General features: G+C 38.6%; 1 protein-coding gene across 4 annotated transcripts in view; it reads left to right on the forward strand.

The window, feature by feature from the left end:
• LOC125399855 (cytochrome P450 3A11-like) overlaps window positions 1-10,396 on the forward strand; it is a 43,292-nt gene extending 32,896 nt beyond the window's left edge. For all 4 annotated transcript variants that reach the window (XM_085685292.2, XM_087902506.1, XM_048433465.3 and 1 more), the window contains 6 exons: window positions 802-929; window positions 1,815-1,884; window positions 4,231-4,391; window positions 5,295-5,521; window positions 6,919-7,081; window positions 9,849-10,396. In XM_085685292.2, the coding sequence (XP_085541418.2) occupies window positions 802-929; window positions 1,815-1,884; window positions 4,231-4,391; window positions 5,295-5,521; window positions 6,919-7,081; window positions 9,849-9,974 (875 nt within the window). In that variant the 3' untranslated portion in view covers window positions 9,975-10,396. The remainder of the gene's footprint in view (window positions 1-801; window positions 930-1,814; window positions 1,885-4,230; window positions 4,392-5,294; window positions 5,522-6,918; window positions 7,082-9,848) is intronic.
• Window positions 10,397-15,320: the final 4,924 nt, after the last annotated feature.

Here is a 15,320-nt window from a genome sequence, read left to right on the forward strand (position 1 = left end):
AGTATTAATTATGAAAACTTGGCTTTAGCTTAGATTTTCCCCAAATATCTTTTACAACTTAAATCAACCCATTCTTTTAATCTATGCTATGTCTTGTGGCTTTGTTACCTCTCCTTTGTGTTCCAAATTTGATTTCTTCAGTGTTTCCCTGGCATCTCTCTTCCCTACTTTTTCTTAGAGTTCCACTCTTTCCCAAGAAACCTTGCCTATTCACTTCTGCCTAACCACTTTACATTTAGTTGTTTATTAAACAAACCATAATGACATCTTCACACAGTGTATACAAATATCCGACATTCTCTTTCTCTGTCTCTGTTTCGCTCTCTCTCTCTCTCTCTCTCTCTCTCTCTCTCTCTCTCTCTCTCTCTCCTTCTTCGTGTGTGTGTGTGTGTGTGTGTGTATGCATGTGACTGCCTTGGTGTTTGTGTGACACGTAGAGATTAGAGGACAATTTACAGTAGTTGGTTGTTTCTCTCCTTCCACAGTATGGGATGCAGGGATCAAATTCAGGTTGTTTGGCTTTTCTGCAGGACTCTTTAGTTATTAATCCTGTCACTGGCCCCTGTCTGTATTTTGGATCCACACAAACTTCATGAGCAGAGTTTAAACCAAGAGTCAGATTTATTTCTATGGCTACTCCTGAGTATAGAAGGAACATTATGGTGGTGACCTAGTGTGAGAAAGGTCACAGAGAGAATGCTTTCTTGAGACACTGGTTACTTATTCCATGGATAGCTTCATGATTTCTCTAAATGAAACTTATATTTCCAGTAAAACTTATTCCTTATCTTTCTTTTCCAGTTCTCTTTCCATTCCTCATCCCAATATATGAGATGTTAAATGTCTCCATGTTTCAAAAAGATTCAATATCATTTTTCAAAAAATTTGTGAGCAGAATGAAAGAAAATCGACTGGATTCTAAACAGAAGGTAAAAAGTTGTCTAATGAGAGGCACCAGACTTGATAATGGGTTGAACTGTGAATATGTGAGTTATGTGTTTCCCTTCTTCTGTCACTGAAGGTAGACAGAGAAGAGCAGATTTAGAAAGATAGAAAAACATTTATATTTCTGGAGGAGGAAGAGATGGAGTTTTGAAAACTGATTGAGAATAATCCAGAAATTAACTTTTAGCAATAGGAATGAAAACAAGAGAGTCCAACATAAGAATTGAAATTAAAACTATGGCAAAGCAGGAGACCCATGTTAGATCAACATCGCCAAATCTCCACCTTAGATGAGAGAGGAACTTTCAAAATCCGACCTCTAATTAGAAACTATTGGCTTTTGAAGACTTCAGAGGGTGGGTGTGGCCTGCAGTAGGTTTCCCATACAGTCAATCACATATTGACAGCACCAGTTGGATTCATTGGGTTATAAAAATAAAGTTCATGATGTTTGTATGGAGAAGCATTAAAGGCTATAATAGGAATTGAATGGAGGAAATGGTGGGTAGATATGGCCATATTTTATTGTATACTTCAGTGAAATTCTCTAAAAATAGAAAAAATAATTAAAAGGGGAATACTATTTTCATCTCCTTCAAAAACTTTGATTTCAGAGAATCAAAGTAATTGTTTAAAATTTTATCTTTTGTAATTTATTGTAAGAGTGGTTGATATGTCAGTTGGATAGTTTCCTTGTTTAGCCACTGGTGCTTTTGTTCTGTGTTCACTCAAGCAACCCCAGCCGCATTTGTAAATTTAAGGGACCTATAGTAGCAGGAAGGAAGTTAAACTTCTGCACTCCTGATCCAACTCTGGCAACTTAATTCACTATTGACCTTTTATTTTTGCAACTTTGCTTTTGCTTCCAGCAACGGGTGGATTTTCTTCAGCTGATGATGAACACTCAAAATAATTCCAAAGACAAAGAGTCTCATAAAGGTAACCAAGGACTCCTTGGTCTATGGACAAGGAAGCTCTCAGGGAGTGAGCTAGTTACTCAAAAATGATATGGAAGGTTGTTTAGCAGAAGAATACCTCGGTCAAGTTACTGAAAGAAGGACATGGCTATTATTTCCATGGAATTTTCTAGAAGCATGTGGGCACAAGGTCATTCCAAACATGAAGGGTAGCAATGATGGGAGTCTTCATTGGTCTCTCTATGATACTTAGGTCTACACAGGTGATGTTTTTGTCTTTCCCTGAAAGACAGAGTAGGAACTGACTAGGAAATCTGCCTAGATAATTGAATCTACATCCAGTAAGGAGACATGTACCCAAATAGTACTAATGATTTCTGGGAGTCCCTGGAGTACAAGTACTCCATTTTAATCTATAGTGAAGATTTACTTTTCTTTATGTGTTGGATAAGTGGTATCTGGAGATACCTTCTTTGTACAAACCCATTGCTTCTCTTCATTATTTTAACATTTAAAAGCAATTGTAGAATATTACCTTTTCAGGTGGCATATGTATGTGTGTGCATCTGAATATGCACATGTGCATACCAATAGGTGTGTGAATGGGTATCAGAAGAAGGCAACAAGTGTCTTGCTCAATCACTCTCTGCCTTATTTCCTCCAGACAGGGTCTCTTATTAAACCTGGAGCTAGTCTGGCAGTCAGCAGGTCCCAGTGATCCATGAATTTGAAGTAACAGGTGGCATGTATTACCACACTTGGCTTTTTACATGGGGACTGAGGATTCAAATTCAGGTCCTTATGCTTGTGCAACAAGTGCTCTTACCCATTGAGCCATCACTCTAGCCTCCCTTCTAGGTTTACGTTTTAATTAAAACCAATATTACTGTCGTGTTTACAAAATGGTGCTATCCCTATTCCAGGTTTAATTCTACATGTATGCATCAGAGGCTAATATAAAGGGAATCTTCCATTCTTGCATATTTTCTTATTTCCAGTGCACACAATCACTTATATATAGCAATATGATCTTCTAGGATCCCAAGTTTGCTTTCTAAAGTCATCGTATGTTTCATGTTTAAATTTTTTCTGGACTGTCCACTTGAAACCATTTCATGTTTTCAGCAAACTCCAAATTCTTCTATATCTCCTCTCCTTTTAAGACCAGGTTTTATGTAGCCCAGGCCAACATCCCAGTCATAGTGTACCTGAGAATGACCTTTTAACTTTTATGCTACCATGCCTAGTTTATATAGTGCTGGAGATGGAGCACATGGTTTCATACATGCTGGACTAGCTCTTCACCTACTCATCAGCCCTTATGTAGTGTAGGAGATCCTTATGTCTATATGCTGCTTTCATTGGTTGATTAAAGAAAGTTCCTTGGCCTTTGATAGGGCAGAACTTAGGTAGGCTGGGAAGACAGAACTTTCTGGGAGAAAGGAAGCAGAGTCAGAGAGAAAGACGCCATGGATCCACTAGGTCAGACATGCTAAATCTTTCCCAATAAGCCACGACCTCGTGGTGAAATACAGATTAATAGAAATGGGTTAAATCTAGATTTGAGAGTTAGCCAATAAGAGGCAGTAAATTAATTAATACAGTTTATGTGTGGTTATTTCAGGTGTAATCTAGCTGGGCAGCCGGGACAAAAGCAGGCCCTCCTCCCTTAATCTCTCTTGTTAAATGTTTTTATTTTTAATAGCTAAAAAGATGTTAATTAAAAAATACCCCTAATTATGGCTTATACTCAGTTTTAATAAAGTAGCAAGTACACTAATTGGTCGAAAGAATTTACCAAGAACAGAATCATAGCACTCATGGCAAAATGTTTATAACTGCCCGTATCTCAAGCTCTTTGTGTTCCCATCAATCTTCTGTTCTCTATGGGAACTTGTACACATGTATGTGTACACACACATACAATACTTAAGCCCTAACAGAGAAGTGTAATTCAGTTCCCAGTATCTATGCCTGAAAGCTCACAAGCTTCTAAAATCCATCTCCAGAGGATCAGATGTCCTCTTCTGGCCTTCATGAGCACCTCTCCACACATAGCACCCCTACACACACAAATATGCATAAATAAAAGATAAAAATAAATCTTAAATATAGGACAAATTATGTGCCTTGAAGTTACCTAATGATGATGATGAACAGAAGATAAATCATGTGACATCATGGTTGAAGTAATCTTTCCCTTCTCTAACTGTGTCACATGGATGTCAGATTGATAACAGTCCCAGGGTGACAGAAGGTCTTCTCCATATTTTTCTATAGGGAAACAGGAGCCTTAATTGATTTTCTCCTCATCTCTTTTGTGTTGGTCCACCCTGACCTGACTTTCCTGAAATATTTTCTTTTTCAGCTCTGACTGACATGGAGATCACTGCTCAGGCAATTATGTTTATCTTTGCTGGCTATGACACAACCAGCAGCACACTTGCCTTTGCCCTTCATTCACTGGCCACTCACCCTGATATCCAGAAGAAACTGCAAGAAGAGATCGACATTGCTCTGCCCAATAAGGTGAATGGATGATGCTTGGAATAGAAGGAAAAAGAAACAATTTCTTATCACGTGCAATGGAGCATGTGTGCATGTGTGTGTGTGTGTGAGAGAGAAAGAGAGAGAGAGAGAGAGAGAGAGAGAGACAGAGACAGAGAGAGAGAGATAGAAAGAGAGAGAGAGAAAGAAAGAAAGAAGGAAAGAAAGAAAGAAAGAGAGAAACAGTGAGAATGCATGTGAGCATCTTTGTATGTGTGCATGTGTGTGTTTGTGTGTTCACGTGTATGTAGGCCATATGCCTGCAATTGGTATTATTCTTAATCACTCTCCACCATGTTTTAGTCAGGCTTTCTCAGTGAACCTGGAGCTTTTCATTTTGGCTATGCTATCTTGCCAATGTACTTTCTCTGCTCCCCCACACCCCGCACTGGGATTATAAATGTGTTTCACTATGTCTGGCTTTACGAATGGCGTGTATCTAAACTCAGGTCCTCAGGCTTGCATAACAGACACTTTATTAATTGAGACATCTTCCTAGTCTGAAGTGATGGTTAGTTATTCTGCTATGAAAGAGTCTGGATAAATGTCTCAATGCCTGCTCTTTTAGAGCATCCATTCAGGTTTGATTCCCAGCATCCAGGTGACACTTTTCAAATGCCTGTAATGCCAGATGCAAGAGATTTGATATCCTCTTTTGACTTCTGTGGGCACTAGACTCAAAGGGTTCATATACACATATGAACAAAACAGCTCCACACATAAAATAATACTATTAAAAATCCCTTTCAAATGGATTGTGAGTGCCTAGGTGTTTTTAAATGCTGAGCTCAGCTTTGGAGTTACTGAGAATGCAGAGGTACAATGCAGACCTTGCATTGAATGTTAATGTAAAATCTCAGCACAAATCTTTTTCTTTCTTCCCAGGAACCTCCCAACTATGATAAAGTGATGGAGATGGAGTACCTCGACATGGTGTTGAATGAAACCCTCAGATTATACCCATTTGGTCTGAGACTTGACAGATTCTGTAAACAGGATGTGGAAATTGATAGTGTACTTGTTCCCAAAGGGTCTGTCATGATTATACCAGTTTATGCTCTTCACCATGACCCACAGTACTGGCCAGAGCCTGCAGAATTCTGCCCTGAAAGGTAACAGGATCCCAGGATTGGGAATCCACTCTGAGCTATGATGGCCTATATGCTATGGTGTCTGTGATGGGAAGATAATCTAAGTATGGTTTTGCACCCATTTGCATTATGCAGAGAAAGGGAAGAAAAAGAGGAGAGAGGAAGAGAGACAGGAAAATGTGGCAATTTAAATACAGAGTAGTTTTTTTCCTTGTTCCCTAAGTAGCAAATAACTGACTGAATTGTGAGACAGGATTCCATCAGTCTGACTGACACGTGCTTTTCAGGCATGAACCCAGCATTATGCTGAATGAACTTTCAGATTTAAAGATGTATTTTGTTGTCTCTCCTTTTTCATTCATAGACAACTACATACATATATAATGTTTTTTGGACATTGTTACTGGACATTACTCTGTCTTTTCTCCCTCTTACACTTTTTGAATCCCTACTTGTCCCCATATAGGCTTCCTCCTGTTTTCATGACTTCTTTACTTCTTGTGACTCATGAGTTTAATTAGGGTTGCTTGCATAAGTATAGGTCTAGGAGTTATTTCTTGGAGTATGGACAAATGACCAAGGCTACACCATTGAAGAGAAAATTCCCATGCCCCATCAACTATTCATTGTCTAAAACTGCTAGCTGAGGTGAAATTTTTGAACTCTCTCCACCATCCTTAACGAAATGAATCAACATGGTCTTGCCTTGTGTAGGCAACCACAGCTCCTGGGAGTTCATGAGTACAATATCTGTGTCAGGTTAAGAAGATAGTGTTTCACAGCACCCCTTTCATTCCCTGGCTCTTAGGTGTCATTCTGTCCTGTCTTCTGAGATTTTCCTTGAGCCTTGGAGGGGATGATACAGATGTCCCATTAAAGCCTAGCACTCCACCATCTCTCGTTCTCAGCATTTTGACCAGTTATGAGTCTCTGTGTTAACTGTCTCCACTGCAATCAGAAGCTTCTCTGACCAAAACTAATAGCAGCACTAATTTTGTATATAAACATGAGTATTCAGAAGACAGTTTGATACCATGTCCACTTAGCTAAACAACAGTAGTACATTCTCCCATAGAGCCTATAATGACCCTACCTATCAGATTTTGAGCAAATTTATAGTATCAGGCATTAATCTCCCCCTATAAATTAGAACTCCAATCCAATCAGGCAGTCGTTGATTACCTATCTATAACCCATAACAACACTATTACACTAGTGAGCACATAGGGTGTATTTTCTCTCTGACAGCATTTGTTTCATCGACCATATGGAGAGTCTATAGCACAGGGGGATTAGAAAGGACATTTTGTGTACAATTCTCATCTGTTTGTTATTGTTCAGTTGTCTAAAGGGAAATTATTGTATGTAGCTGTTATGCTTCTGTCGTTTGATAACTTGTCATTACTGTGTGTCTCCAGGTTCAGCAAGGAAAACAAGGGCAGCATCAATCCTTATGTATACCTGCCCTTTGGGAATGGACCCAGGAACTGCATTGGCATGAGGTTTGCTCTCATGAACATGAAACTTGCTCTCACTAAAGTCCTTCAGAACTTCTCCTTCCAGCCTTGTAGGGAAACACAGGTGAGGGAGAAAACTATCTCAAAAAGTAATGTTTTATGGGAGATATCTTTTTAACTGAAGCTTCTGTGTAGAAAAGTGAATATGCTATTTTGGAGTTTTACTAATTTGTTTTATGGCCACATTCATTATTTGTACCCAGAGACCTTTGACTCTGTGTCAATATAGAGCATAACTGTAGCATTCTGATGAGCTAGTGCAGGTCAGTAAGAAAAGATTATATGCATTCTGTTTGAAAGTGCAGTCATGTTAATTGAAGTTAGGGTATATCATGTGGTAGTCAGATGTGCAGTGATCATGACTTCATGTTTGTTGGGCGGTGCTCTCTTCTTCAAGAGCTCAAAGAAGCTTTCCTCTGACAGTCTTGTCAATGCCTGGCTTCATTAGAATCACCAAAGAGCTTTACAGCTCACTATGGGGTCTGAGATGTTTCTCAGTTGGCAAAGTTCTTCCCTAGCTTTTACAAAGCCCTGGTTCCCATGCACAGTGCAGAATGAGGTAGCTGTGGTGTGCATTCCCGTAATCCTTGCATTCAAAAGGTAGAGGCAAGAAGATCAGAAGTCCAAGTGTTTCTTGGCCAATTTGTGAATTTGAAGCCTTGTGTGCATTACATGACACCTGATCTCAAACACAAAAACAAAACTCATGATGTCTGGCTATTTCTAAAATCCTAAAATAATTCACCCACAGTTTGGCTCTAAAAGTTCATTACTGACTCAACATGTGAGACCAAGTTGAGAATCATTATTTTAAAGCACAATTGCTAGGGCTCAAGAGATGCCTCAGCAGTTATGAACACTTGTTGGTCTTGAATAGGACTGATTTCAGTTCCCAGCCCCTACATGGTGCCTCACAACCATTTTCAACTACAGTTACAAAGGCTAGGATGTGCTTCTTTAACTTCTGTTGAGGGTGCATACATGTGCTATACATGCATATATGCAGACAAAACATTCCTATACATAAAATAAAAATAAATGAATATTTACAAAGTTGCTGGTTATGACAAACTCTAACTTTAATGGGCATCTTAACAGTTCTGCCTCATGTCTTTCGAGTTCTTGCTCCAGAAAACTGGTAGTTGTCATATTTCCATAGATAATGTATCTTTCCCACTTTTTATTATACTTTGCTACCTTAAGTTCTTGTTCATTCCTCAAATAAATATTCTTCTTCATGAGTTTCTTTCCTTTTTTTATTTTATGCTCTACTGTTGGCTCCTGCGGGCATTTTTCATAACTTAGGCTAATGCTTTATCATTAAAGCCATCAGTTTGGTTCTGTTTGTTCTCTCTGTATTGAAGAATATCATTTCTCTTTTTTATTACCTTATCTTATATCTTCCACAAACTACAACTGGTTCTTTGAGGAGATTTTGTTCACTGAAAATCTCCAGTAAATGGTTTAAAGTATGATTAACAATTATAATATTCTTTCAAGAAAACTTTATGCCAATTAAATCTTTAATAGATACCATTAGTATGCATATATGTTTTTAGTTTTTTCAAGACAGAGTTTCTCTGTAGCTTTGGAGCCTGTCCTGGAAATAGCTCTTATATAACAGACTGGCCTCGAACTCAAAGAGATCTACCCTCCTCTGCCTCCTGAGTGCTGGAATTAAAGCGTATGCCACCACCACTCTGCTTAGCACGTATAATTTTATCAACATCTGCTTTGAATGCTTTTATGCAAAAAAATATACACTACATAAAATTTTAAAGGAATATGACAGGGCATTTGGAAAAAGAGTTTGTATTTTTCTGAACAAAATTGTTTCTCTTCATACAATGGGGTAGCTAAAATTTACAGGACTTATGTATGAGGATTTGTCTTCTCTTTGTTAATTAATTTTATTCATGAATGATTAGAAGGATAGGGAATTTTATTTTGTGATTTGTGGCTTATGGCAGTTGTGTCATTTTACTTCCATACAATTTCACTTATTTTACAACTTTCTCACTAAAGCACTTAAATCATAAGCATGTACAGGGATTTAGAGAGACAAAACATGGTACTAGTTTTGAGAGTCCACGACAAACCTGACACAGGAAGATGCAGTAGAAAACTCCAGTCAGTCTAAATTTGACACTTCTCTATATCCAGGACAACTTTGCTCCCCTTTCTTCTGTGATTAGAAGATAACACTGTTGGAGGCATTTCCCCACCATCTCTGAATAGCATGAGACTAAAACAGCATGGAAAACACTGGAGAACTCAGAATCCTTCATTAAACCTATCCTTGCAATACAAAAATAGAGTCTAGAAAAGTAAGCAAATATCTGTCATCCTAAAGCCTTGTCTAGAATGGGTCCAACTGCAGTGGCCATATATAAACTGGGAACTGAGGACTGTCCACAGACTTGAAGTGTATCTTCTCAGAGTTAGCTTACAAGTATCAACGAATCAAAAACAGCATTTCAGGACTTCGAAAAATAATATAAAATAATAACTAGGAATTAGGCTCAAAATATTAAACTTGAATGTTTTACTCTAAATCAACATAGGACAGAAATAACATGAACCAACATAACTTCATCTCAAGTCCCTTATACAGTAGATTCTCAATCAACATTTTACCCAATGCACAGTTTGGATGTATGCTTTCACCATCTAGTTGACACATCTTGGAGAAAGAAAGTCAAAATATTTCATGTTAAATGCAACTTTTATGTTTCTTCAAAGAATTTCCTTCCTGAAATTTTTTAAAGCTTTTCTTCTGGGATTACTTATAGTTTACTCATGATTTTCTTATTTTTTTTACATTATTTCAGATCCCTCTGAAATTAAGCCGAACACCACTGCTTCAAACAGAAGAACCCATTGTTCTAAAGGTTGTACCACGGGATGCAATCATAACAGGGCATCAAGGGGTCCTGTTGTGTTCTTCAAGAAGCTGAAGCCTAAGGGCAATGGAAACTTTAGTTTACTTCATGAATAAAACCCAGGAGAAGATAAGGTTTAGTTGAGTGGCCTTGAAGAATCATTATTATGATCTTTCATGCATCCATTGAGCTTTCTCAGTTTCAATACTCAGTGTGAAGAAAAATGACTAAGTCAATGACAGATGGAAATTTATTTTTCTGGTTATCATGCTACCACCTCAATCCACATCTGGTCAGCTCCATCTGTTCTTTTGAGCTCTTTTGAGAGTAACCTTTCCTCTGCAATTTGATCAATAATGTGTTTTTATGAACATGTGAAGCATTGTGATATCACTTATTATAAAACTGATACCAGCTGTTTTAGTTGCAGTGTTCTACAATAAATGTTACACTGAAAATATAGACATCTCTTTTAAAAATAAAATTATTTGCTTGTTTATTTGCATCCTGGCCAGTCTCTTCTCCCTCCTCTCCTCCTATTCCTTTTCCCTACCACCCTGCTCTGTTCCCATTCCCTCATCTACTCCTCCACCATTTCTGTTTTGGAAAGGTCAGTTCTTCCATGAGAATTGTGAATCAAACAAAGGCTATCAAGTTGAAGTAAGACTAAGCACCTTCCATGTATTAGGGCAGGGCTGAATGAGGAGTGGAGTTGAAAAAGTTAGTAGAAGAATCAGAGACAGCCCTGCTCCTGATGTTAAGAGTTTCACAAGAGGATATAACTACACAGCTCTAACATACAGACTTAATGCCTAGGTCAATGCCATGCAGGCTACCTGGTTGTCAGTTCAGTCTCTGTATACTCCTATGAGGCCAAAGTAACTGATTCTGTGAGTTTTATTATGGTTCTCTTGACTCCTCTGGCTCCTACAATCCTTTTCCCCCTCTTCTGTAGGATTTCCTGAACACCACCTAATGTTTGTTTGTGAGTCTGCACTGTCTAAATCAGTTGTATATAATGAAGCCTCTCTGATGACAACTGGACTTGGAACCAGGTTGGTCATAAGTGATGACCAGTTCAGGCTATGTATCTTCTATTGCTAGGAGTCTTTACTACAGTCATCCTTGCAAATGTCTGCGAGATTACCTTGCATCAGACTTTTACCAGACTCTGAAATGCCCCGACTTTCCAATAGTATTTATTGGTACTCTCCTCCTTTGTCCCCCTGCAACTGAATCACTCATGTTCCCACTAATATAAGCACCTGCTCTTAGTCCTCTCACAAAATTTCTTCTATTTTCACTTCCTAAGGATATCTTGGCATCCTCCTTATATTTAAAATCCCTTTTAATGTTTGATAAGAACTTTATATTTTGATTATAATAATTAAATTCCTCAAATCCTACCAGATCCTCCTCTATCTTCCTTCCCACCCCAGTTTGTATTCTCTCCAAATTTTCAAACCAAACCATAGTGTCCAGTTCATATTGGATGTAAGGCCAGCCCTGGAGTGTCATTGTCATACCCAATGTCACACCAGTGAAGAAAACTGACTTTCCCTCTCTCAGGGGTTGTAAAGTTGACAACATTTCCTTGGCTCCGGGTAGAACACTGAGCTCCTGTTTGCTAGCATTTTGTCTGGTTTGAGCTTGTGAACTTTGTGTGAATTATGTACTAGTGTCTGTGAATTCATATGTGAATCTGCCATGCTGTGTCTGGAAAATGCTCTTTCCTTGAAGTCATCCACTACATCTGGCTCTTACAATCTTTCTGCTTTCTATTCCACATAGATCCCTGAGCCTTGAGGAGTAATGTGTATAATGATATCACATATTTTTGAAATAAATATTTATTTATATTTTGAAGATCATAAAATTTTACAAATAAACAATTTGATATACTTTTACTAATCGTCAACATGATAGTTCTATTTTCATTAATATTACTGATAGAACAATAGAGAAAAAGTTACTACAGTTAGAGTTCAGAATGGAAGGAACTAACTGGAATTGGAATCAGTATAGATGGTCCCAAGATAATCAGAAAACAAATCTCTATATTGATCATTGACTTTATTATTTTCTTTGAATCACACTATAGATGATACTCTATATAGGCCTTTAGCATTGTCAATGAATTACTGAATACTCAATCATCAAAGACTATTCATTAAGTCCATTTCATCTTTTTCATATTTTAACATAGCATTTTTGTCTCCCAAATTCATGTCCCATCACCACAAGCTGAGATACAAATTTAAAAATTGAATTTTCTCCCAAAGCTCTGAAAATAAAATGTTTTAAATGATTTCATGATTTTTTTGTTGGCCTGAGTTCAGAGTTACCCTTGACTATGTATCTTGTGGGCTGTGAGTTGACCCACCTGCAAGTGGTCATCTCAAAATTGATGTACACTCAAGCAACACTACTTGGACTGTGCAGGAGGAAGTCATGAAGTAGATTGGAGGTGGAGGTAATGGGAGGAGTTGGAGGGTAGAGAAAGAAAGGAGGAAATGATGTAAATACAGTATTCAGTATAAAATTCTTTTAAAAAGTGGAAAAAATTTTGTTCATATATTTAGAGGATGATTTTGTTAATGAAACCTTACAGTTCAATTGTTCATATACAAAATTAGTTGTTTATTGTCACTATTATATTTACTTATGGAACTGTGAGATGAAATGAATATTTCATTAAAGACCCATTTTAGTGTGTGTGTGTGTGTGTGTGTGTGTGTGTGAGAGAGAGAGAGATAAACAGAGAGAGAGGGAGGAAGGGAAAAATGGAGAGAGGGGAGACACATATACATACACACACACACACACACACACACAGAGAGAGAGAGAGAGAGAGAGAGAGAGAGAGAGAGAGAGAGAGACTGATAGTAGTATCTGCAGAGGCCAAATTTGGTTTCCCTGGAATTGGTGTTAAAGCTGGTATGAACCATGTGACATGGGTGCTGAGACCTAATTTAGTCCATCTATATCCCCAACAAGTGATCTATGTGCTGAACTATCTCTCCAACTTTATGATCATTTTCAAACGTATTTACTCTATACTTACTTATTTATGTGTGAGTGTGTGTGTATGTGGGCTGTGGAATGCAGAAAATACTGGCAAATGATCAGCAATTACAAATGAAAACAGAAACGGCAGAATACAAGAGATGGGAGAGAAAAATCTCAGGTGCTGAAGGACACAGCCTGGCTGTTAATCTGAAAACTGAAAAACAAGTTGTTGCATACTTAAAGGAACAATACAAGCATTAAATCCTAAATCTCTTTTTATTGCTTTATAAATAAACCAATCAAAATTTCCACCTCCTCCCCTTCTCCCATTTTCCTCCCATTCCCCAACTCATCCTTCCTGGTCCCTCTCCAGTCCTAAGAGAGGACAGGGTACACTTCCCTCTGGGAAGTCCAAGGTCTTCCCCCATCAATCCAGGTCTAGGAAGGTGTGCATCCAAACAGACTAGGCTCACAAAAAGCCAGTACATGCAGAAGAATCAAATCCCAGTGCCATTATCATTGGCTTCCCATTTAGCCCCCATTGTCAGCCACATTCAGAGAGTCTGGTTTGATCACATGCTCATTCAGTCCCAGTCAAACTGGCCTTGGTGAACTGGCCATTAGATCAGTCAAACTGTCAAAGTGGGTGGGCCAACACCTCATGATCTTGACTTCCTTACTCATGTTCTCTCTCCTTCTGCTCTTCAACTGAACCTTGGGAGCTCAGTCCAGTGATCCGATGTGGGTCTCTATCTCTATCTCCATTCATCTCCGGATGAAGGTTCTATGGTGATATTCAAGATAGTCATCAGTGTGGCTATAGGACAAGGCCAGTTCTGCCACACTCTCTTCTACTGCCCATGGACCAAGATGGGGACATGCCATGGACACCTGGCAACCCCTCTAGAGCCAAGCCTTTTACCAACCCTAAAATGGCTCTCTTAATTAAGATATCTTCTTCCTTCTTCCTTGCTCCCATATCCATCCTTCCTCCATCTCAACAATCCCATTCCCCCAAACTGTCCCCAATCCTCCCCTTTTCCCTTTTCTCTTCCCCTCTCCATTTTACCCTACCCCCTACACCCATGCTCCCAACTTTTGCCCAGCAATCTTGTCTGCTTCCAATTTCCAGGAGTATCTATATATTTTTTCTTTGGGTTCACCTTATTATTTAGCTTCTCTAGGATCGTGAACTCTAGAATCAAGGTCCCTTGTTTATGGCTAGAATCCACTAATGAGTGAGCACATCTGGGTTATCTTACACGGAGTAGTGTTTTATATTTCCATCCATTTGCATGCAAAATTCAAGATGTCATTGTTTTTTACTGCTGAGTAGAACTCTAATGTGTCTATGTGCCACACTTTTTTTATCCATTCTTCCAGTGAGGGGCATCTAGGTTGTTTCCAGGTTCTGGTTGTTACAAATAGTGTTGCTATGAATATACTTGAACAAATGCTTTTGTAGTATGATTGGGCATCTCTTTTCCCAAGAGTGGTATTAAATCCTAAATCTTCAAGAATGATATTCTGTGCACTCTGCAGCAGGGTCACCAGGTCTTGGACAGCTATGCTTTGGTGACATTGCTTGTGAGAGCCTGCATGAATACCTATGTGATTGAGATGACTTCCAACACTAACAATAGTTTTCCTATGTAGGTTTGCCATATTACAGGTTGCTCTCCCTAGTCTTTCAGTACTCTCAGCTTCATTTGCATACTTCTACCAGGTATCACCCATTTGGGGCCTTCTTTGGAGGCTCTAATATTGCAGCAGACATTTGTCTGACCTAAAAAGATGTCCTTGGAAATGTCAGTGAAAGTCCAATGACTCCATCACTCTTGCATTCTGGGAATCTGAAAGACCAAACACCATCTAGATATCTCCAATTATCATTCACACAAACTTTGCTTAAGCCAATATGAAGAATGGTTGCACCTGAGCATTGATCACCTGGGAAAGAGGGAGCTGAATCTCAAGGTGTTTCTTGGATAAAACAGGAAGTTAGAGCTCAGGAATACCCAGGGTTGACCTCTACTTAGACTGTATATCTTTGAAGGTTTCACTATCTCTTATTATCATCAGATTTGGTGACAAAAAACACTTAAGGTCATGGTCATCCTCCTTAGCACTCAGGGAAATGCAAATCAAAACAACTTTGAGATGCCATCTTATATCTGTCAGAATGGCTAAAATCAAAAACACCAATGATAACCTATGCTAGAGAGGATGTGGAGTAAGGGGAACACTCATCCATTGTTGGTGGGAATGCAAACTTATGCACCCACTTTGGAAATCAGTGTAGTGGTTTCTCAAGTAACTGGAAGTCAACCTACCTCAGGATCTCACAGTCCCACTCTTGGGAATATACCCAAGAGATGCCCAATCATACTACAGAAGCATTTGTTCAACTAT

The sequence above is a fragment of the Myodes glareolus genome, chromosome 2, assembly GCF_982192425.1.
Source record: "Myodes glareolus chromosome 2, mMyoGla1.1, whole genome shotgun sequence".
Taxonomy (NCBI): Eukaryota; Metazoa; Chordata; class Mammalia; order Rodentia; family Cricetidae; genus Myodes; species Myodes glareolus.